This window comes from Sapajus apella, unplaced genomic scaffold (genome assembly GCF_009761245.1).
Source record: "Sapajus apella isolate SASKATOON/1434 unplaced genomic scaffold, GSC_monkey_1.0 scaffold19, whole genome shotgun sequence".
Taxonomy (NCBI): Eukaryota; Metazoa; Chordata; class Mammalia; order Primates; family Cebidae; genus Sapajus; species Sapajus apella.
In genome coordinates this window covers 17,009,835-17,033,597 of record NW_022436959.1, presented here as the reverse complement: position 1 = coordinate 17,033,597, position 23,763 = coordinate 17,009,835, and the positions used below count along the sequence as shown (strand labels likewise).

The 23,763-nt window shown below is 34.8% G+C and overlaps 1 protein-coding gene across 1 annotated transcript; it reads right to left on the bottom strand.

Moving 5' to 3' along the window:
- Positions 1-1,521: 1,521 nt before the first annotated feature.
- Positions 1,522-22,085, bottom strand: MACC1 (MET transcriptional regulator MACC1). Its single transcript, XM_032287032.1, is given in 5 exon segments — positions 1,522-2,679; positions 14,936-15,124; positions 18,174-20,215; positions 21,972-22,064; positions 22,067-22,085. Coding segments are annotated over 5 exon segments (2,556 nt in total). The 3' UTR covers positions 1,522-2,466.
- Between the last annotated feature and the right edge of the window lie 1,678 nt (positions 22,086-23,763).

Sequence of the window (23,763 nt, the reverse complement as noted above, 5' to 3'; positions counted from 1 at the left end):
GGTTAGCTGACATGTTAATAAGATTCCAAGAATGATTCTTAAAAAAGCAAAATCACCACGAAAAATGATTATGCTGAAAGTAAAAACTGCAGTGTTTTTCCTTCTCCCATAATTTATTTTCAATTAAAATAAATTCTGTCCTTGAGTGTGTATACATAACTCTTTGGTCAGGCTATGTTCCCCAATCATCAAATATAAATATTGAAAGCCCTAAAGATTGTTCTTAAACCCCCAATTTGAATTACCATTGCCAGTATACCAAATACCCTAGGGTGGGTGTATTAAAAGCTCTAAAAAGATTCTGCTTTTCCTTTCTAGCCAAATGGACATCTTTTATTCAGGTTCCCAAAACAAAATCCTTATTCAGCTTACCCTCATTTCTTTGAGGCTGTGTCTTTTCTTTCTAAATTCTAGCAGCCTTAATGTCCCTAATGTGGCCTCTTCTTGCTCCATCCTCATCTCATTGTTGAATCTTTTATTCTTTCACTACTTTACTCCTGCTTCCTGCACCTCTTCAGCTCCCAGCCATCTGAGACCTTCAGTGCTTTGTGGGATCACCCCTTATACTCCATCACACCAGAGACAATGTCTTCTCCTCTATCAAGTTCATTATTTCCTTCCAAACAGAAATTTACCTGACCCACCCCCACTTCCAGTTTCATATGACGGCATCTCTCTGCTTATATCTCATAGCATCACAACCTCTCCATTGCAACTGTTATTATGCATGCCACTGCATATTTAACAGTGCCATTTAAAAAATTATCTATCATTTAGCACTACTAAAGTCAGAGTTCATGTTTTTTCCATTAATCTCAGGCATCTATATGCCTGCCAAAAAAATAGACACATATACTCTACCTATTGACTGAATGACAATAAATGAATGACTGTCCAAATACACACATAAACACTGGCTGGCAACCAGAGGATTGAACAGATGAGAAAGCACAGAACATCTCTTTGTGAACTCTGCCAGCCATTAGTATTTATACTGGCCCAGGGTCCTATAGAATTTTTGTGTTCCAAAACTTTTATAAAACACTGTGGTGGCCTTGTGCGGTGGCTCACACCTGTAATCCTAACACTTTGGGAGGCAGAGGTGTGTGGATCACAAGGTCAGGAGTTTGAGACCATCCTGACCAACATGGTAAAATCCTGTCTTTACTAAAAATACAAAAATTAGCTGGGTGTGGCAGCGCATGCTTGTAATCCCAGTTACTCGGGAGGCTGAGGCAGGGAAATCACTTGAACCCAGGAGGTGGATGTTGCAGTGAGCTGAGATTATGCCACTGCACTCTAGCCTGGCGACAGAGCTATACTCAGTCTCAAAAAAAAACCACAAAACACTTTGGTACACATACATACACATATGTGTTTGCATGAGCATGCCAACATAAAGATAAATCACTGTGGTACACACACACTCACACACACACACACACACACTTGCAGGCACATGTCAACATAAAGATATCAGTGTTTTTGTTGGTTAAGACTGCTCTACACAGCAGTGATAAATCAAGTTTCTGGCGGTGGTTGTTTTTAATAACTCACATTATTCAAAATCCCTGAGAGCTAAAGAACTATTTTACATCATAATCCTGCAGTCCCAAGTTAGGCAGGATTAGCGAGGTCCCAAGATGGTGAAGGAAACTGATGAAAACTCTAGGTCCATGCATGCAGACAACAGATTTCTGATAAGTCATATTTTCCTTCTGGCAGTCTTTCAAGAGATGATGAAAAGAAGTAACAAGTCTCAATTAAAATGAAATGATGACTGTTTCCCTGTAAGTCTTAACATGTTTTTTTTTTTTTTTACTATTCTTTTTATGCAGTATGATTTTTAAAAAAGAAATAGAAACAGGTTTTTCAAGAAGAAAACTGACTTTGCACTGGCTATGTAGCCTCAGACATTCTCTCCAGTCCTTAGTTTCTCCACATGAAAAATAGAGGTGATGCTGGCTATCTATACTGATGAATTGAGGAGGGAGGTTTGGAAAACATGCAGCCGTGACTGGCCACCGGGTGTGTGCCTGCTTTTCCTGTTTTACCTGCTTCCCGGGAACACTGCCCGGTTCATGTTGATAGCCTCCAGTTTATCCAGGTATCTGTGTGATGTAATTATTCAAACAGCATTAACTTGGGAAATTAAAAATAACACTGAAATAGAGAGAGGGCATTTTTCTTTTTCCTTTTCTTTATAAGAACAAAGCAACCTAATATTTGTATTTGAAACATATACAAAAATACATATTCGAGGGTAAAACCCATCTTGGTTATCATATTAGGCCGTGTTTTCATCAGAAAAAATTTGTTTTTGAACATGAAGAAAATTAATATAATGACTTTCTGAGATTCTTTCTTAGACACACGCACACATGTGCACACACACACACACACACACAGAATTACCTCATTTTCACCTCACTATTTCCCCTCTCATCAGAAACACACCCTTTATTTCTATGCTTCCTCAGAAGTGGAGAATGCAGTTACTCTCAAAACCTCTAAGGAATTTACTAGTATTAAAGCTCCAGTTAATTCTCTCCAGTGTTTAGTCACAGGGTTTTTCATTCTGTCCAAAGCTGATTGAAGGTCTTGTAACATGTCTCTGTAGTTATTTCCATAGTGAGCACTCCAGGTATAAAGAAAATCATAGGCGGGTTTCCACATCATCTATAAAGAAAAAAAATAGACTGGAGTAGTGTGGAAGTTGAGATGAGAGGAAAATAGATTTTTTTAAAAAAAGATGTAAAAAGCCTCTTAAGACTTAAAAGAAAATGAAATACCAATTATACATGGACTTATTTGATGTCATAGAAAATATGGTTTAATAACTACCAAGTTTCCTGTTACATCCCTGTGTTTTTAAAACTAGAGATTTTTAAAATAATAACTACAAGTGGGGGCTTATTTCCCTTGATTCATCGTCTATACATTGCTGTTGCCTTAATGTGAATATAAAATTCCTTGCACAATTTGTGGATGATAATAAATATTAATGAGATTATCTTTTTACTATTTGAGAGACTTTTAAGGTTAAAGTAATAATTTTTATTGTTACACCTCTCTGTGGTGAGTTTTATGACACCAAATATCATACAAGGAGCTAGACAGCATATTCAACATTTTAAATCATTTTACTTGATCAAGTCTATAAACAAGCAAACGTGTAGCTTCATAATCAAGTCAAAATGAAAGCAAAATATAGCTCTCTAATTTAAAATATTTCTTTAATTATACATTTTATAACCTAAAGAAAAACCAATATTCAATGCTGCTTCTTTTTGCTGTTCCTAAGCACCTACTCATACCAATGATGTCATTGTTTCCATAGAAATAAATGTACGTCAAAGAGAAACTTCACATACAAGCATGTATGTAATGGTAACCAAGGCAACCAGGCTAGGGAGTGAATAGAGACAAAGGCAGACCGAACAAGACGAATTGTAGAGTACACACACACACACACTTCACACACACAACAGCTTAAAATAAATTTTCTCTTTGAAAACAACAAAATGAATCCTGTATTTATAATTGGAATATTTGAAAAATAAATTTTATTATTCAATTATTTTGGAGGGGTTCGCTGAACTAATTTGGTTGTGAGTCTATCAATTGCAAAATGTAGGAACATAGACTCTGAGCTAAACATTGTGCAGAATTGCCCTTTTAAAGCAGAACCTCCATCACAGTTCAGTAATATCACATGAACTAATGCCTTGGCATATAATTTTCACCATCCTCCAATATCCTCGTATAGTCTAATTTTAAAGTTAAAAGACCTAAAGACCTAAATAAGGAGTTCCATTATGTTTTCTTTCAATCCACATAAAAGGCTATAAGGATAATTTGATGTTATTTGTCCAAATTGGCATTCCTGGGAAGCCATAAACTCCTGTTTTCTTGTCTCTCTTGACAAAGCTTAAATTTTGCAAGGTAGAGAATAAAAGACAATTATCAAAGTTATACCATATCAGTGTATGATGCAGTAGCAAAAACCACCTCAGATATTTGTATATAAGTTTTACCCTCACCAACTGTACCAATAATTTTATCTTCTATGATTGATAGAATGTTCTATCTAAGGATAGAACTTATCCTCTCATCTATATTTCTGAAGATTTTCATTGAAACCAAACTTTTCAAGTACAATTGCTACTACTTTCTCGACAATGGAATATCAGTTGAGATATAATAATAGAGCCTTTCTGTCAAAGTTAATCTTGGTTGTCACTGCTCAATTGCAAAGAATCACTAAACAAATAGATTATTCTGTAGTGAGTATATTCTGTCTGTAAAATCTCTGAGTCAAAGATTCTACCTTGAATTCACTTAAAAGTCCCTGATGCTCAACTAACTGGTTCAAGTTGTCATGTATTTTTTAAAATAATGGTCTTTATAGCTAAAGGCTTCTGAGACTGTTCTAAGTCTCTTAGTGACCAAGTCTAATAAATGATGTATTTGCAGATATTTTATGATAAACAACAACTTAAACATTTCTGTAAGAAGGGGATGGCATAGAATAGCATAAAGCATCACAGAAAACAGACGTCTCAACAATTATAAATGGGTAGTTTTAGGATTGTCCACTACCCTACAGATTCAAGTACTTACATAGACAGAAACAGCCCAAATGGTCCCACCTACTTTCATGGGTAGAAAAGCTCTGTATCTATCCCCTGTCTTGCTGTAGCACTGTGAATTGCTATGTATAGAAAAGCCCTTAGGCACACTCAATGAAGAAGCAGCTTCTCCATGCTGTTGAGGGCAGGAAATACCCCAGGTGATGCAAAAAATAGAAACTACAGATTCAGGAAAGGTCTGATGACACATCTACTCACATACTTATGCAGAGCACCACATGACGTCCTCACATTAAGCAATTTGTACTAACAACAGAGTAGTGCCAACAGCTTTTTCAAGTCAGAGAAATTTGGGTACATTACTGAATTATAGGCCCTAATTAAAACTTTTGAAGGTGTAAAGACTTTCCAAGAATCCCCTGAATTTGTCTGAAATGCAAGCAGGAATATTGCCCTAAACCGATTTGAGATTCCCTAGAGTGTAAACCATAATCTGGCTAGAAGTGGGTACAAGAGCACTGGGCTGAAAACAATAAGGTGTTGTTTAACTAAAATATAAGTATATTTTGCATTCCATTTTTCTTCCTCATTGCAGCAAATTAAACCCGAATATTCATTTGGTACAAAATTTCATCTTCTATGTATAAAATCATTGGGAGCTCTCAACAATGATGATAAAGAAACACTTTTATAACACAAATACAAGGAAATATTCGATATTATCATTGTTCATTAACTAATTATTTCACTTATCAGATCAAGGTTTATTGAGTACCTTCTACTACAATAAATTTTGTTACAGTAAGAAATGAAATGATGAATATTGCATGACTCTTGCTTTTAGAATTTTCTAGCATAGGAAGGAGATAAATATTTGCACAAACACTGGCAAAATGGGTAAAATAGATAGGATGTGATCATAACAGAAAAACTCAAAAATTACTTGTATATTTTAAATCCATGTGAGGAAAAATGATTGTTCCACTAACTGAGAGGCATGATGCCATAATGGAAAGAAAGATAGGTTTGGGTGTCAGAGTCCTGTGTTCACATCTGAGCTCCGTTGCCTATTTGAGAGGTCAGTTTGATAAACTAATCAAGTTATCCCAGCTTTGAATTTTTTTAATCTATGAAATGTCGATAATGATTCCCGAGTTTTATGTTCAAAGTACCTCATGAAGTACTGGCATATAGTTTGCATTTAATGCTTTTTAATAGGACAGGAATGAAAGTACTTATTTTGGGGGCAAGGGCAAGCTAAGGAGCTTATTTTCTGCCCTACTAAGCATCAAGCAAAAGGGAGGGTATCTGATAAAAAATTAAAATTGGAATGGGGAGATGACCTTGAGAGGACAGAAAAGGGTTTAACATCACTCGTTCTACAGGGATGGTGAAACACATGAGAGTAGAAAAAAATGCCAAGAAAAGGAATAAAGGGATGCAAAAGTTAATTCTCAACTAAGTCAATGATTAGCGGCTACAAGAAAGAAACAGAAGCAATCAAAGGATGGGGAGAAGCTAGAGTCAAAGAGAAAGAGAGTGAATCACATGCTTCCTCTTGCAAAAGCCAAGAAGTATAATAACATCCCAAGAAGGACATGCATTGGCTTGCTGGAGCCAGCTCACACAAGCTCCCTCATATCCTCCCAACTCCATGTCGAGTGACATCACAACGGTAGGTTAAAATGATGTATGATCAGAATATTTACACTAAGAAAATTAACAAAAGCTGTAAGTTAGGGTATTTCCCTTTGCAGGGTGGGTTAACATATGCCAGGGTGACACTGAGGACTCCCCTTTTCTGTTACCTCCACTGCTACCTGTAACATCAACAACGTGGGAACATAAATAAAAACTTGGCAAATCCAGGATTTTGGAAATTAGCAGGCCTTTGGTAACTTGGAGAAGGCAGTTTAAAGAGAATAGTAGGGCGCATACAACAGGTCTGAGCAGGTATAAAAGAAATGGAAGACACAAAACAAATGGGTGACATCTGAAGTTTAAGTGTCAAAGGAAGAGAGAGAGAAACAGAACAAGCAGCAGTAGAAAATAGAGGTTAAGAAAACTTTTTAAAGTCTTTAAAATGTAATCTTTTATGATGGTAAGGAGATTTGGGTTTGAATCTTAACTTTGCCATATGAAGAATTTAAGGTTAATGAGAATTAAAGAGGTAGCATATGTAAAGCACCCAAGAAGAAAGGTTAACTTTCTTGGCAGAAACATAAATACAAAAGGATGTTAAAATCATTTTGAAGTTAGGGCACAAAATTAGAGGGGCAAGTATCGTGAGAAATTGGGAAGAAATGGGGACAAAAGCACATGTCAAGAGTTATGTACTTAATACACTGATAAAAATATTAAATTTGGGGAACTATGTTTTCCCTTAATAAGTAAATCTCTGCCAGGTGATTCTATTTGAGCTTTGCTATAACGAAATCTAATTAATCGGCTGGGTTTCATCAATAGACTAAATAGGATAATCAGTTGTTTGTTTGTCCTTTGTGGAACAGATATAGAAACATTTGGACACAAGTTCTAAAGATGTTTTTTTCCTCTGCATTTCTTATTATCTCATTTCATTCTAGTTCTCTGACAAAGTAAATATATGTTATCCAACGCAGAGACATAAGAGGTAATTTGTGTACATTATTATGCCCTAAAATACCTAACCAGTAAGGTCACATAAGTTTCTAAATTTTGTAATAAGTTACAAAGAAAATGAAGTCATCTTTTCTGGAAATGTTTGAAGAAATAAAATGGGTAGAATAAATAATTTTCTTTCCGGGCTGACTTAAGTTTAATCCTCCAAAGGCTAGAAGGAGTTGCAGACAGTCAAGATCTCAGACAGCCAGATTTATGTTGTCTTGTATCTATTCTGCGTTTTAAAAATAGTTCTTCCTCTCTTGCTCAATGTTACGATTAAGAAAAGATATGCAGAAACTCTGCACTTGTGTTTTAAAAAATCCAAAGGAAAGCATGCTCCTGAGGGTTTGTTTTTCAGTTGTTAAATTATTCTTAACCTCATAAATTCTCTCAGCCTTTTCGTTTCTATCACAAATATTTAATACATAGGCTGCATTCTTACGTCTCTATTCTTAGATTTTTAATGGTAACTTCATGATGTTGCAGTTTCATTCTTGAATAGGGAGCATGAGGCTGATAAAAAGAACATAGTTGTTAACTTTTCATCAATGTGTTTTCCCCTTATAAAAAAGGCAGCAGCATGAGTAAATACTTAACGTATGAAGTTGAGCAGTTTTCCAAAGTTCCAGCTTTTGTGTGGAAGGAGTGTGTCTTAGGTTGTCTTTTCAGTGTTAGAACACAAAGTAAGAAGTAACAGAGCAGTAAGAAGTAACAGAGCAATAAAAAGTAATAAGTGGGATGCCAAAAGAAATGAAATAGGAATAAAAACAAAAAAATATATAGTTTTCCAGATTTAGAGTGCTTATTCCCAGAAGCCAATAAGACGCATTAGATAATGCACTAGATAATGAAAAGCAACAGGAATAAAAGAAATTCAGATTTGAGCATAGCAGTCTATGTCTTTTTTTAGCTTATAAAACATGAACAGCATAAAGAATGGAATTGGTTTTAACTACTTTTGGATAATTACATTTTGCCATATGAAAGGATTAATCATCCACTGACTTTTCTCATAAACTTACAGGAACAACATTTCATTTTCAGTATCATTAGCTGAAGAATTATTAAGGCAAGTTTGCCTTCTTAATGATTATTACATGTGTTCTATTCTCAGCACATCATTTACAATATTCTGGTAAGCTTTATCATCACCTATAATTAGTAAGCACATAAATATTTTTGAAGGTAAGATTATTGTTGTCTTCAGAAGAGAAGAGAGGCTACAATCAAAGGGCCCCTGTGTCCTCATAAGGGAGATGCTGCTTGGTTAAAACTTGATACGAGATTCTGTTAAAAAAGTCTAGCTGGGGACAACTAGCTAAGTTTGGGTGATAATAACCACTTGGAATTTCAGGGGGTTAGCACGAGCCAGAGGAAGATAGAGGACCTATTCCTTGCTAGTTAGTGCATCTGCTTAAACAGTCAAACACTGTAGGAAAACCTGCTGTTAAACCATTCTCATCAATTCCTAGTTGGGATGATTCCTTATTGACTCCTTATCATCACTGCCACCCACGCCCCTGCCAAAAACATAAATTCATGGAGACAACTAAACATCAGAGTTTAGTTGTTAAAGAAACTGGGCTTCTCCAATTTAATTTTTTAGTGTAAACGTTAAAACAAATGAGAAAAATATAGTGTCAAGAGCTCTGGATTTAGAGGCACACATCTTGGTTTAAATCTAGACTCTTGGTTTACTAGCTCTAGGATCTTAGGTAAGCTATAAACTTTCTTCAGGCCCTTGCTTTGCCCTTCTAGCAAGTAAGAAAAAGAGGTTTACCCAATGCCATAAAAGCATTGCTAAGTATACAAAGGAATGGATGTAAATATTTCCGGCACACACTAAGTGCTCAATTAAGGCTAATTCTAGTTGAGTTTAAAGTTAAGTAACAAAATCACAGTCAACTATCCAGGAAACCTAGCTATAAATCCAGGGCCATTTTACTAAAGTATTGCTACAACTTTATTTCATTATTAAGCAGTTCTAACAAATGCTGATTTAAGTCTTACACATAGCTGGATTTTGGTTTTCTGGAATTTCTTATTGTTTATGTTCCCTGGTACTAAAGCTTGAAAAAGAAAACCTAAAACCAAAATTAAAGTGTCTTTAAATCCATTTTAAATTTTCTTAATAATGTTTAACTTAATATGCTGTTATTTCTATTTGATTTTCAGTGTACATTATAAAATTAAATCAAAGATCATAGAAATACAGTGTGTTACCCTAGAAATTTCACTGCGCTATCTTTATTTTCTTTATTACCTCATTCCCCCCAAAACGGAATATCTTTTTGAAATTAAAGGTTGTAACACCCATAGAATTGTACAAACTATTATGGTAATCTAAATAACATCACTGTGCCAAATCTCTAGTTCAAACAATGAAGATTTGAGATATCATTCTATACACGCTTTACAACTGGTATATGAATTTCCATATAATACTTCTCCCTTCTATGAAATTATAAAATATTTCTCACTGCAAAAGAACAGCAAACAAAAGAATTAAGTACCAAGGCTAGAACTGAACCAGGCCCCAATAAAGAACTTGATAATTCAACATCCCTGAATTACAGCAGAATCCAGAAGTTGCCACGTTAAGCCAGAAAACCATATAGTCCATGGAAATTTCCTTTAACTTTTGCAAGAGAGATTTTCCAAGGAAAATTAGTGTTGTTAAGCCCATAAGAAAGAAGTTCATCAGCCAAGACATTTTCTCAGTTTTTTCCATGCATTGCTATTCTGCCAGTTTCTCAGACAAAAAAACCTTGAAATCATTGCTAACTTTTTCCTTAAATTCTTCCTATAGGCACTCTCAGTCATATTACTAAAAAAACACTGTATTTTATTCTGTCTTCCAAAAATCACTAAATGTTACACAGTTATCAAATTCACCTTTTCCTCTTCCTCTTCATTATTAGATACGTATTTATTGATTACAATATGCAAAACATTGTCCCAAATATTACACATTTAATATTGCATTCGATCTTCTAAACATCCAATGAGTAAGACTGAATTATTTTCCTTACTTTACAGACACACAAAATAGATTCCCAGGAAAGTAAAGTAATTTGCCCAAGACTTTAGGGCTAATAGATGGTAGAGGTGGAACAGAAGTCCAAAAAGGAATCTTAACCTCTATGCTCTAGTAGCCATTGAAGACTCTCCTCCATTGATACCAACATATGTACCTGACCACATCACCCAGTAATTGTTAAGATAAAATCTCCCCTCCAGGCCACATCTTCTCAGTAGTCTCTAGAGCTCACTGATATTTAGAAGCACTGAAATCTACTTCTATTCTTCTCTGATTACTCAAAGGCCACCCATCCTTCAAAGATAGTCTATATCTCCTAATTGCTTCTCATCACTTTGATATTTTTTAAATAAGTTAATTTTGAAAGGGCTTATCATTAGTATAATGTAGTGGTTAGGACTTCATATAAGACAAAGTGAATTCAGATCTAAGTGCTTGCACTTAATAACCATGAAACTGGAGAAACTACACAAATATATTCACCCTTCAGTTCGTGTAAATGTAAAAAGCAGATGGCTACAATGTCTTCCTTACAAAGTGTATTAAAATAATAGAGATATTGTAAAGAAAATACTCATAATGACTAGTTGACAATGAATACCTGGTAAGTTACAACTATTACCATTGCCATCTAATCATATACTTTAAAGAAATATTATAATTCAAATATTAACAGTTTATCCCAGTTGCCATGCCAAAATAAAACTTGGCTTTTAAGGGGAATATAATCATATTTTGTGTATTTTATGGCTCCTAAACCAATGTTCAGAACTGATAGACCCAGAATAAGTGTTAAGTATATGTATGAATTAAATACTGAAGGCTAGGACACAGATATAAGATACTAAATGAGTGGAAAAAATTCCATGTGGACTCTTTCATTCACTTATAGAAAATAAATAAAACTGCTGGAAAATCCACAACTTTCCCATCTTTAATCTAGACTTGGAACAAAGTACTTTGAACTCTCCAGCAGCCAGTCAGAAAATGAGGAGTAACAGGTTGTGACCACAAGATATGAAAGAAAATGAGATCTATGTTGATTAAATGGTGACTACAAAAAGACTGAAAATACATCTTCCCAATTATGACTCTCTACAGATGAGTAGTTTCTGAGATGAAAAAAAATTACCATTAGGAACATTGCCTTCGCTGGCTTCCACTGGGTGAGTGGCCCATTCTGGCAGGTCAGATAAAAACCATTCTCAACACAACTATTAGTGCCTGTGGTTGAGATAGAGCGCAGTGGGCAAAGGTAGTTTAAGAAAGGAAGTGAGGCCAGCACAGTGGGTCACGCCTGTAATCTCAGCAATTTAGGAGGCTGAGGCAAGTGGATCACCTAAAGTCAGGAATTCAAGACCAGCATGGCCAACATGGTGAAACCTTGTCTCTACTAAAAGTACAAAAATCAGCCATGAGTGATGGCAGGCTCCTGTAATCCCAGCTAGTCAGGAGACTTAGGTAGAAGAATAGCTTGAACCTGGGAGGTGGAGGTTGCAGAGAACCGAGGTCATGCCATTGCACTCTAGCCTGGGTGACAGAGCCAGACTCAGACTCAACGGGGGAAAAAAAAATGGAAATGAAACTTTAGTGTCCTTGGCAAATATGTGTACTTATTAAACAAGATAAAAATGGCATAATCTATATTGTTAAGCAAGGGTGCTGATGAAGGAGTCATAGAAAGATTATTGTAACTTGTGGTATCCATCCCTAGAAGGATAAGTGAAGAGCACCTAATTTAGACTGGTGAATTTCTTATCTCTGAATCCCCAGCATATCCCCTTGTCAAATCCAACTTGTGAAAAGTGAGCTATTTTTCTAATATTCTATTGGTTTATTTTTTAAAAATTAAAGCTCTAAATATATTCAGAAAACTCCAATAAATTTTTACTAACTTTTGTGGAAAAACCTTGGCAATAGTGACATCTTTGTAGAGCATAAGTGCATTTTTTTCTGAAAGAAATAGTCTGAAAAACACATTTTGCTTATAATCAGATCTAAACTTTACAGTTTTGCTTTTATGTAGCAATTACCATGTCATTAGAGAAGATGAGTGATATTTCTTGCAATTTAACTTAAGGAGGTGGTTAATTTAAAAAGTGACGTTCTCAAAAGTTTCCAAAGAGAGGCTTTTTCTTCAACTTGGAAACAATAAGAAATGGTTAAGGTATTCAGAAAATCTGACAAATATAGTATTAATATACTTCATTCTTTAAGCAGCTTGAGGCTTGGTAAATATTTAATTTTGAGGCAAATTTTGATAGTGTGATGGCTAGTTTACATGGGTTGAAAAAAGACAAATAAAAATGAAATGAGTTGCTAAACCCTGATTGCACCTTCTGACTCTGCAGCTTGGTCACCGTATTAAACAGTGATGGACAGAGTGTAATGGTTAAAGTCATGAACTCTGAAGTCAAACGTTTGTGCTTTAATCATGGTTCCATGACTTTCTAGCTGTGTATGTTTAAGCAAGTTACTTATCCTCTCTGTAATATTAGATATTAGTGTCTGCCCCATAAGTTTTTGTTGAAAGGATTAAATTAATTGTTGTAATATTTCCAGAACAGCACCTGTCACAAAGTCAGGGCCAGAAAACTCTCCATAAGATACAATAAAAATAGATCAAAGGGAATAGAAAGCAGTTAAAGGAGAAAAAGTAAGTGAAAGAGCCCAACTGCAGGCATTGCCACACATAGAGGGCAATTTCTGGAGTGTATGCCTCTGAGGAAATGAGATACAGGAAAAAAAGCAGCCCAGCAACTGCTAGGCTCAATTATCTCCCTGCCCCAATGCACTTCCCTCCCTCTGCACCCACTACCCAGAACTAATAACAGTGTGTTTTGAAATCAACTACTTGACTTGTAAATTGATCATATTTAAGAATCTCCTCTTAAAGAGAAAAATTATACAGCTATTTCTTAGGAGGCTGGAAATTAGCGTTTATTTACCCATTAGATAACTGACCTCATAAGTAAGATTCCTGTAGATTATTTGGAATGACCTTAGGCTAATACACCGTGGATTTTTCTAAGTATTCAATAACGTGAATCAGAGAGATGACTATTAGAATTAATCACAATAAGTTGAACTATCATAGACACCTAGGGGCTTTCCTTTCTGCTTCTGAGTGTTTATCAGCCTCAGGCAAAGACTTAGTCATTTATGATTTGGGCTGTGCAAAAGTAAATAACGGAAAAGTAGGTGGTTTGCAGGCCTCCATCAAGATTTAGGGGAAGACAAACTATAAACAACCACAATTAGAGAGAAGCCAGATGCTTAAGGAGGCTGACATAATAAATAACTGATAAATAGCTCTCAACAAAACTCATTCAAAACAGAATCTTATTAAGAAAAAAAGGTCCTGCTTTCAATTAGGTAACTTTTTAATCAGTTAACTGAAATGTCTGAATCAGAAGAGCGTATCCTTCATAATATGTTTTTCCTTCTTAAAGCCTTCCTATCTTTCATCTCATTCTGTAAACACTTAAGTCCATTTTGTGTACTGCACCGAATGCTATATTATGCTTATTTACAGGCTATAATGCCCGTTTAAATTTATGGCGATAAATGTAGTCTCTGAGGGAAAAGATATTCTCAGTCCCTGGCTGCTCCTGGCTAAAGTGTCTTATTTTAGAGAAGTCGTGGCTGGAGAGCCAGGCTGCGGGAACTCAGAAACCAGCCTGCTGACACTTCCACTGCAGCTGCTGGAATTCAGCTGACTTGTATTCATTCCACTTTTCACGCAAAGGTGGCTTTGTCCTATTTGCCCAACTGGAATGGTTGTATCAATGTAAGAAAATTTTCTCCACAAATGAATACCCAGCTGTATGCCAAAAACAAAGTGGAGAAAATAGCTTCTGCCCTCACCAAATCATCTCTAATAAGAGAGATAATATTTCCTTCAAAATGCTTATATTCATTTGAGAGAAAGATATGGAATATTTTACATGTGCCCCTCACTGGAATGTCTTTATTTAATTCAATAAAAATAGACTCACAGTTCTTCATGGTAATCTGCAGAAAATACTCATTTGACTTGTGTCTAACAGCATGTATTTGTTTTGATAAAAACAATATTTTCATGGTAAATATTTACTTTGTGCTAAGTGCTGCCATTCTGCAATTGATGTCTGTAGTTATTGCAGGCAACATTGTGAAGGAGATAATGAAGCTCTGAGGTCTCTATCTCTCATCACCAGTGACTCTACATCCACTTTCTTAATGCTTCTTGTCACTGAGCATTAGTTATCACAAGTGACTAAGTCTATGCCTGAGGCCTATAAATACATATTATTTTCCTCTATTGCCCTGACTTGATCCTGTCTCCCACCTTCAACATTTATCTGTTTTAGACTCAAGTTCCTATATAGCCCTGCCAACTTATTGGCCCAATTTGATCAATTAATTTATTGATCAGAGGCCATGATAATATGAAATCTAAAAGAAGAAACATTAACATTTTAAAGTCTTCCAATGCCTTTTAAGAGTGTGTGTGTGTACATTTCAGAGAGTATTGATGAGTTACTAAGGCAGTGATTTAGTTAGTGGATCAGCTTGGACATTTCTCTAGTGAATCCATGAATGTGGTATGGGTTTGATTACATTAGTGTTACTTGGTCTGCAACTTCTCACTCTTGAATTAGACAAACAAAAATCTTACCTCAACAGCAACATCTCCAGCATTTCCTCGATGAGGAATTTCATATGCTTCTATTTGTTGCTTTGTGAGTCGTGCTAACTTTTCAGCTAGTTCCCTCCAGCCTTTTCCAAGCTTGACAGCTGAAGTCAGAACAGCAGCTTCTTGGATGAGACGTGCTGCTAATCCTTGGCAATCCATTTTCAGAAGAGCCTGCAGCGACAATTGCATGTCACAATTAAAAGCAACTAACTTGGGCTTTTTTCTCTATAACTTGAAGTTTTTATTACATATTCTAGAAATGAGAGTCCTTTTTTCCACTACACATATAATTGAGCTTTCTAAAGCTCAAGAAGTTGATCCACATTTAAGCAAATTCTACAAGCAAATACAGTGGACATAACTAAGCCAGAGGTAGGGGAGATTTAAACTAATTCAGTGGCTAATTATAGGATCTTGGATAAACCACTTAACTAATGTGTGTCTTGGCATCTTTAATTGTGAAAACAGGAAGTTAAATTACATACTTCCAACATTACTCTGAAGTTCCAGCAGTCTATAATTTATCAATCTATGGTTGATTATTTACTCAAGAGAAATAATGCCTTGCTCTACCAGAGTATTGGCTACAAGAATTTCTCTAAAGTGTGTGGGACTGGTGATGGTAAATATTATTCTACTTTCACCAAAATATGACTTAACACTTCCCAGAATCATGTCTGTTGCTTAAAAAAAAATGAGACACTCCTTCAACTTTGAACAAAGCTATTGATGTTTATAAGTTTAAATATATATATAAACATTAAAAATACTCTCCCTCATCACCAATATAATGGTGTTAAACATAAACTACGAGGTATTAAAGACAAAACGCTTAGTCTTCTACAATGCAAAATAGAAAGCCATCAGACTCTTAGCTAACCATGCATGTTTTAAACAAGTCTACAAGTTTGTACTTTGCCTTAAGTACCATTTTTAAAATATGGAATTATATCTATCTATATTTCTTCTTCGTTCAAGTGAGCAAATAGAGTAGTTCCTCTTTATCCAGGAAACATTTCAAGACCACCCAGTGGATGCCTGAAACTGCAGATAGTGTCAAATTTTATATACACTATGTTTTTTCCTATACATACACACCTACGGAAAAGTTTAATTTATAAATTAGGCACAGTAAGAGATTAACAAAAATAGCTAATAATAAAATATTACAATTACAGTTATATACTCTAAAAGTTATGTGAATGTGGCCCCTCTCTCTCAAAATACCTTATTGCACTGTTCTTACCTATTTGTCAATCATGGTTGACAAATAGGTAAGATTTAGAAAATCCACTAAGATTTAGAAACTCCCCACTTGAATGGACTCTCTACTAGATTGTTTAGTTAGCCACTCAAGACACTCTGATAATTAACATACCTCAAAGAGTACAGGTATGATCAGGCTTGAACTTTTAGACCATTTGGCCATTACAACTTTTTGAGGCCACTAAAAGAACAAAAGAAATTAATTTTCCAATTCAAATCTTTGCAGGTGAATATTGAACATAAGCTATGAGAGTTAATGAGCTATTACAAAATGCATATGCAGTTTCAACCAGACAGAGCAGCTTCTGCAATTCAGTCTAATAGTTCTGAATGGCTCAGGTGAGATGAGACTGCAGCACACCATAACAAATCTATCAACTTAGCAAGTGGGTATTGGAGCTTTTGAATTTCAACTCCTGTAAGAATCACTGTAGAATCATAAAAAAATATTGAAAGAGATAATATTATATATACTTATTTATTATATGAATCATTGTCAATGCCATAGATTAAATTTTTTCTCCAAATATATTCTACTTCTTTTGCATCTTGATTAAAATTTTGCTCCTTTGCATGAACCTGCCTATATAATTTTATTTACCTTCTACTGGGCACCAGGCTTTCACAATTGTAGAGCTATTTAATGCACACACCTACATATATACAGTACTTACACAAACATTTTTATACACACACACATTACTTTGTTTCATGAAGGCATAATGGCTTTAAGCATGATTTTGGAGCCAAAAAATATTCAATCCCATCTATAAGAATAGGCAACTGTAGGACTTGGGCAAATTGCCTCACTTTCAAAGACTCAATTTCTTCCATCTATAAGGTGAAGACACTAACTATACTTACCCCATAGAGTTATTATTAATGGCTAAATGAGATAAGGTATATAGAGTGTTCGGCACAGTGCAAAATATACAGGAAGCACTAGAGAAGTATTAACAATCACTATTATTTTTACGCTCATGTTTTAACCATTTTTAGAAATATGCTCTTGATTTTTTTTATTTTTATAAAATTTTGAATTTCTACTTTAAAGGTAAAAAATACTTCGTAATTCTCCACTGAGCCTTCCACTGGGTTGACTACTACGCTAAAGAATTTGACCCTAAGAGTTCTATTAAAACATGAGGATTAAGATGAGAATTACTAACATCATTGTTTAGACTGTAATGCATTGCATACATAAGGATATTAAATTGCTAAAGTGAAGGATATTGATAATACATTTATAAAAGAAAAAGCCAGGTGTGGTGGCTTAAGGCTGTAATTTCAGCACTTTGGGAGGCCAAGGTGGGAAGATCACTTGAGGCCAGGAATTCAAGAGCATCTTGGGTGACATAGTGAGACCCTCATTCCAAAAAAAAAAAAAGCCAGGCATGGTGGCACATGCATATAGTCTGTTACTTGGGCAGCTGCAGCTGAGCCCTGGAGGTTGAAGCTGCAGTGAGTCATGATCATGCCACTACACTTCAGACTGGGTGACAGAGCCAGACTTTGTGTCAAAACAAACAAACAAATAAACCACACACTGAAAAGAAGATCTCTAACAATGGTCAAGTTAGTTTTCTTTAGTTTCCTTAGTCTGCTTTTATCTACTTTCACGTTATGGAGCCTCTCTGGTATCTTAAGAGCTGTCTAAATATTTGAGAAGTCGTATCTGAACTGTTAAGCCCAGTACAAACAGTAAGTACCTTTAATTTTCTTTTAAAAGATGATTTTCAGAGGCCTCTTTCTTGCAGAAATCACAATTGAATCTCAAATTTAAGAAACCAGTTTTACGATCATGTGGGAAAAACTATATTTGCTATAACGTGTCTTCAATGTATTTAAGACTGTTGAATATTTAAATATTTCTCCTCTCACGTTTGGTTATAAATATTATCAAGTTAATAAAATTCTCTATGGCAATTCATTACTGTGATCAAGAAATACTCACCACAATAAGTTCATACAAAAACTTTCTCATATTTCTATCTGCGTGGCAATCTTCCTTTAACTTCTTTATAACATAAGAAACTTTTTCTGATTCTTTGTCTACTTGAATTTGATCAAAATCTTCCAGTGACAGATGTGAGTAACCCAGGACGTCAGCTAAAACTTTCCAGTCATAAACTTTTTCTGACACCAAGGTCAATACAACTGAATAGATATAAGTCAGTTTTTTAAAAGGCAGGGCAATTTGTTCAAGAAGATTTCTGGTTGTAAAGACACCATCTGATATAAACATTACTTGCTCCTTTGGAATCACCTTGACATTTTTGCAGTGTACAAGTCCAATCTTACCTCTGAGGACTCCCACATACCATTCTTTCACTTTGGACTGCCCAATAGCTTTTACCTTCCCTTCCCCGAGGAGAGCAATTGTGTCCCCTTTAAAATATTCAAGTAAGTAGTCAATCTTGTTTTGTCTTAGCACGGCTTTCAGGGTTACCCCATAGTTGATAAAGTTCAATGTTTTATCTTGAAATGTGGGATATTTAACAAGCATTTTTGGGAATAAAGGAGCAGACTTGATTTCCTCCTTCTTCTCCAAATAGCCTGGCAGATTAGACAGCCTTTTTGGGTTTCGGGCTGGATCAGGGGTAGTGACACGGAACTGTGCAACTGTTTCACCATTGAGAGACTCCACCTGGACACAAAAAACAAACAAGTGCATTTCTCTGTGCTCAGCTAAAGAAAATAAAAATTGTTGGCGAACTACTTCACCTGCTTCCAACTGCTTTTGTTTAATTTCTTTTCCTTCTCTTTCTGTCTTTACTTTAAAATCAGGATCACAGGAAAAAACAGAAATCCTTAAATCTTGTGGCTTGTCAAGTAAAAACGAATGCTTTCCCCAGAGCTGAAATACAACTGGAGATACGTTTTTCCCACCCTGCTTAATATCAGAAATTGTAAGCTTTCCTGGCATATAATTGTGTCCACAAACTGTGAAAACAACAGTAAAACTGGGATGGATATATTTGGGTCCATAAATTCCAATTGAGGTGGTTTTGTGGATGTAATCCCAAATGGTGGCAGCTGGTGACCGAAGAGCTTTAGCCTGTGCAGCAACCACTAGATACATCACCTGGCTCAAGTCGATTAGCTTGACTTGGATGGTGTCTTTGTAAATGTAGCAGTTGCTTAACACTTTAAAAGGACCTTCTTTATCCAAGCTGTGTAAGCAAACCATTTCTGTCATGACTTGGCTGAAAGGATCCTTTCTCACTTCAGCCCCAATTTTCATTTCCAGCAAAAGGGCTTCCATTGTATTGAGGTTGCCTAACATGATTTCCAACACTGGACTCACAGTGCATGAAAGATCATGGTTAAGCATGTGTGGCGGATCAAGGAAAGCCCTTAGAGACACTTCTTGGAATTCTCCCACAGCCACATGACCTTGGGGCACATGAACAGTGATGTCTGATTCCGGTAGTTGTATCGACCCTCCTTGATGGTTTACTTTACAAGCTACAGTGATCTCTGCAAGTTGTGTTTGGGCCCATCCAGGGCTCTGAGTAACTGTATTCAAATCAAGGCAGGAGCGGGCCAGCTGGCGTTGACTTAACCAAGCCATTTTATAAGCTTCTCGGTCATTTTTAAGCCATTCTAAGTCTTGTAACAGGATCTGGTCAGAGTTATGTATATTCTGACGGGCATATGCTGTATCGTCTGAAATGTCCAGAAGTTCTGAAGCACTTTTAGATCTTCCAGATTTTCTTGAGGAAGACTTCCTAAGTAACTGATGCACATCAAGTTCATCACCCGAGGAATCAAAAGAATTTTTATTTTCTATTTCTCTAAAGAAAAGAAAAGGATCTTCCTTTAAGATGGAAATATTATTTCTCTTTCCATTGTTTCTTAGCTGAGATATATCATCCAAAAATGGATTAGAAGCAGACAGTCCATTCCAGAATGGATTTGTAACTTTGGAAGCATTATTATCATGAAGGGTGAAAGCATCCAGCCAATTGTGAAGCAAGCCTGGGTCCTGGCATCCTTGTTATTTAAAGAAAAACAAAGCAAAACAAAGATAAGGTGGCATTCTGAGTTATGATCAAGATTAAGTTTTCTCATAGCTTAAAAATTCAGGACTTAATTTCATTTTTCTTTCTGATCTCTAGTCTACTAGCTAACACAAACTGTGTCAAATTTGGTCAAATTTGTATTTAACAAGAAAAGAACATTTCTCTGCCAGGTTATTTTTTGAACATATATAATGTTATTTTAAGATATCACAATTTATAAACTAAACAAGTAAATATTTAATATGATGTAATAATATATTTAACATATTTTCTTGAAAATGACAGACTAGTATGTGCTTGTACTTTATTATTTGATGTATCATGCTTATAAAAGCAAATCTCTAGTCAAGTAGAAAAATTCTATTATCCACCTTTTTCTAAACATTGAATAGTTGGTCTCATTACATCCAAAATATTAACTTAATGTTTTCCTTTTCAGATAATATTCAATATGTAGAAAATATCAAATACATCTGTTAACATTTAAAATAATTTTTAAAACAACATACTAAATTAGAAAGTCATTCATTTATTAGATAATTCTGTAATAACTTTGTATTGATAAATGTTAATAACATTGAAATTTTTTCAGGAAAATGAATTCATACAGTGAACATTGAAAAATTAGACCATCATTTATTTTATTGAACAAAGAAATTCATTGCACTCAAGCTTTCAATGACAAATAACAATTTTACCAGTAGAAATTGAAGCATTATTACTTTGGAAAGTAAGTGTCTTAAGAATTCGTAACATGAAAAAATTTACATTTCTATTATAAGAATTTTTAGATATCCCACAACGTTGAAGCCATTTTTGTGGGTATAGAGCAACTCAGACTTGGTCATTTCTTAGCAAATAATTGTAAAGACTCTGTGGACTTTGTGAAGCTAGTGCTGCTTTTAGAGACAGGCCGAATTTTCAGAAGTTCTATTGAAAAGAGAATTTAAGCCAACTGTCAGAATTTTTTTGGTTTAATATATGTAGAACTATTATCTTGATTGGAATGTTTTTAAGTCTTATATGCTAAAAAATTAGAAGATGCAGGCCCGGCATGGTGGCTTATGCCTATAATCCCAGCACTTTGTGAGGCTGAGGCAGGCAGATCACAAGGTCAGGAGTTCAAGACTAACCTGACCAAGATGATGAAACTCTGTTTCTACTAAAAATACACATTAGCCAGGCTGAGGCAAGAGAATCACTTAAACCCAGGAGGTGGAAACTGTAGTGGGCTGAGATCGTGCTGCTGCACTCCAGCCTGGGCGACAAAGCAAGACTCCTTCTTGAGCAAATAAAAAAAATTAGAAGACACATTTTGAAAAATAAAGGTGACATTTCTGTTACATTCACACTTTTCTTTAATACAGTTGCCATTAAGTCTCTTTAAACTTACTTTTCCTCTGAGAATCAGGTGAATTTTTTGATGCACCATGAAGATTTCCTAGGTTGACCAACTTTCAGAGAGACTTTTTAACCCCCAAATTCATTATAGTTATGGCGTATAACCCTCATTTATTAGCAATATTTTTGTTTCTATAATAGTTATCATAATCCATTGGCTGTGCTATTTTATTTTGCACATCTTTTTAACTATTCATATGATAAAAACAGGATTTTATAATACTTTTATCTTCCAAAGTATTTTCAGTGGTAGATCTCCAACAGTTATTGGCAATGAATTGCATGTACTTACATGGACAAATCACAACAGTTATAAATTTCTGTACCTGTAATGTTGCAACTTTCTGAGAGTTTTCCAGCTTCCATGTCAGCCAAATTCCCTTCAGACCTACTTCGTGTAATTCCTCCTGACCAAAAAGTTTTCTTTCACTGATTAACATTTTTCCACCTATAAAGTAAATAGATTCATATTTTTTGTAAGCATGCATATACATGTTGGCAGAGAAAATAAACTCAAAGACATCATATATATTTCTATAAAGAATTGCATGTGAAAATCCTCTGTATAAATAATTTTCTACTTCTGGTAGGATACTGGACTAGATATACTAAACTATGTATTATCACTCCACTAAAAAATGCTCAATAAAATGCAATAAATAAATAAATAAATAAAAATGCTCAGATTTGGATTAATACCAATAACCAAATCTGGAAATGCATTACTGATCCCATATAAAGTAATTAATGAGAATCCCAAGGATAACAAAAAATAGTAAATTGAAAACTCAGTAAATGAACATTTCCAGTTGGGTGATTGGAGGACTAAATATCACAAACTAAAAATTCTCCCCTAAATCATTGTATACATTCAATGCAGTTCCAAGAAAAATTGCATGTAATTAATATGTGTGTTTTTTACTCCTTTTTTACTTTTTAAAGTTGTATTTACTTCCTAGTAGATAAATGTGTATATATTTATTGCATACAGCATATTGTTTTGAAGCATATTGTGTTTAACAACATATATAGCAACAATAACTTTGTAAGCTATTTTAATATTTATATGGAAAAGCAAAGAGCTAATATTCAAGATAATTCAGAAGAAAAGCATGACAGAAGTAATATGCACTACCTATCAGGTATCAGCATTTATTTTAAATTATTTAAATTTATTTAAATTATTAAAAATTTATTTTAAATTATTTAAATTATTAGGTGCTAAGACAACATAGAAGTAGAACATAAATAGATGAAAGACATAGAATAGACATTCCAGAACCAGACCCATCCTTATATGAAGGATTGGTATATGGCACAGGTGGTCATGCAGAGTGGTGTGGAAATGATAGATTATTCATTAAACAGTGATGTTGCCATTGGTTGTGCATGCTAAAAAAAAAATTACATTGATCACTATCTCACCCTGTGAACAAAAAATAAATGCCAAAGGATTAATAAACCGAAAAGCGAAAAAAAACTTTAAAATTTTAAAGATAGTCCAGAGATTGTCTTTATGCTTTCTGGGAAAGAGAGAATTTGTTAAGGTGCATACACTTATGCAATATGCATATCCTATTTTTAGGATATGCATAAAACCTCAGGTTATAATGAAACACCCTATGTATCAAAAGACATCATTTACCATTAGTTAAAAACACAACACAAAACTGGGACAATTTATTTTCATTGCACATGACTGAAAAAGGAAAAATAATTGGATTCCAAAATATATCAAAGATTCCCACAAATCAATAAACAAAACAACACTATAGAATTTTTTTTTAATTCTCTGAACAAACATTTCTCAAAAACTGGAAACACAAATCGTCCCTAGATATATGGAAATATGATCAATCTCATTGGTAATTAGGAAAATGCAAAACGAAACCCCATGAAACACAATTTTCACCTTCCAAATTTGCAAACGTTTTAGTCTAGCAACACCAATTATTGACAAATATGTGCAACAAAGGGAAAGACTATATACTTGTAATGGAAGTGTCAATATGTACAACCAGCTGGAAGTTAATCTGGCATCGTCTAGGAAATATGCTTACAGTTTAGTACTCAACAATTCCAATCCTAGTTATTTGTTCTAGTAAGAACTCTGCAAAT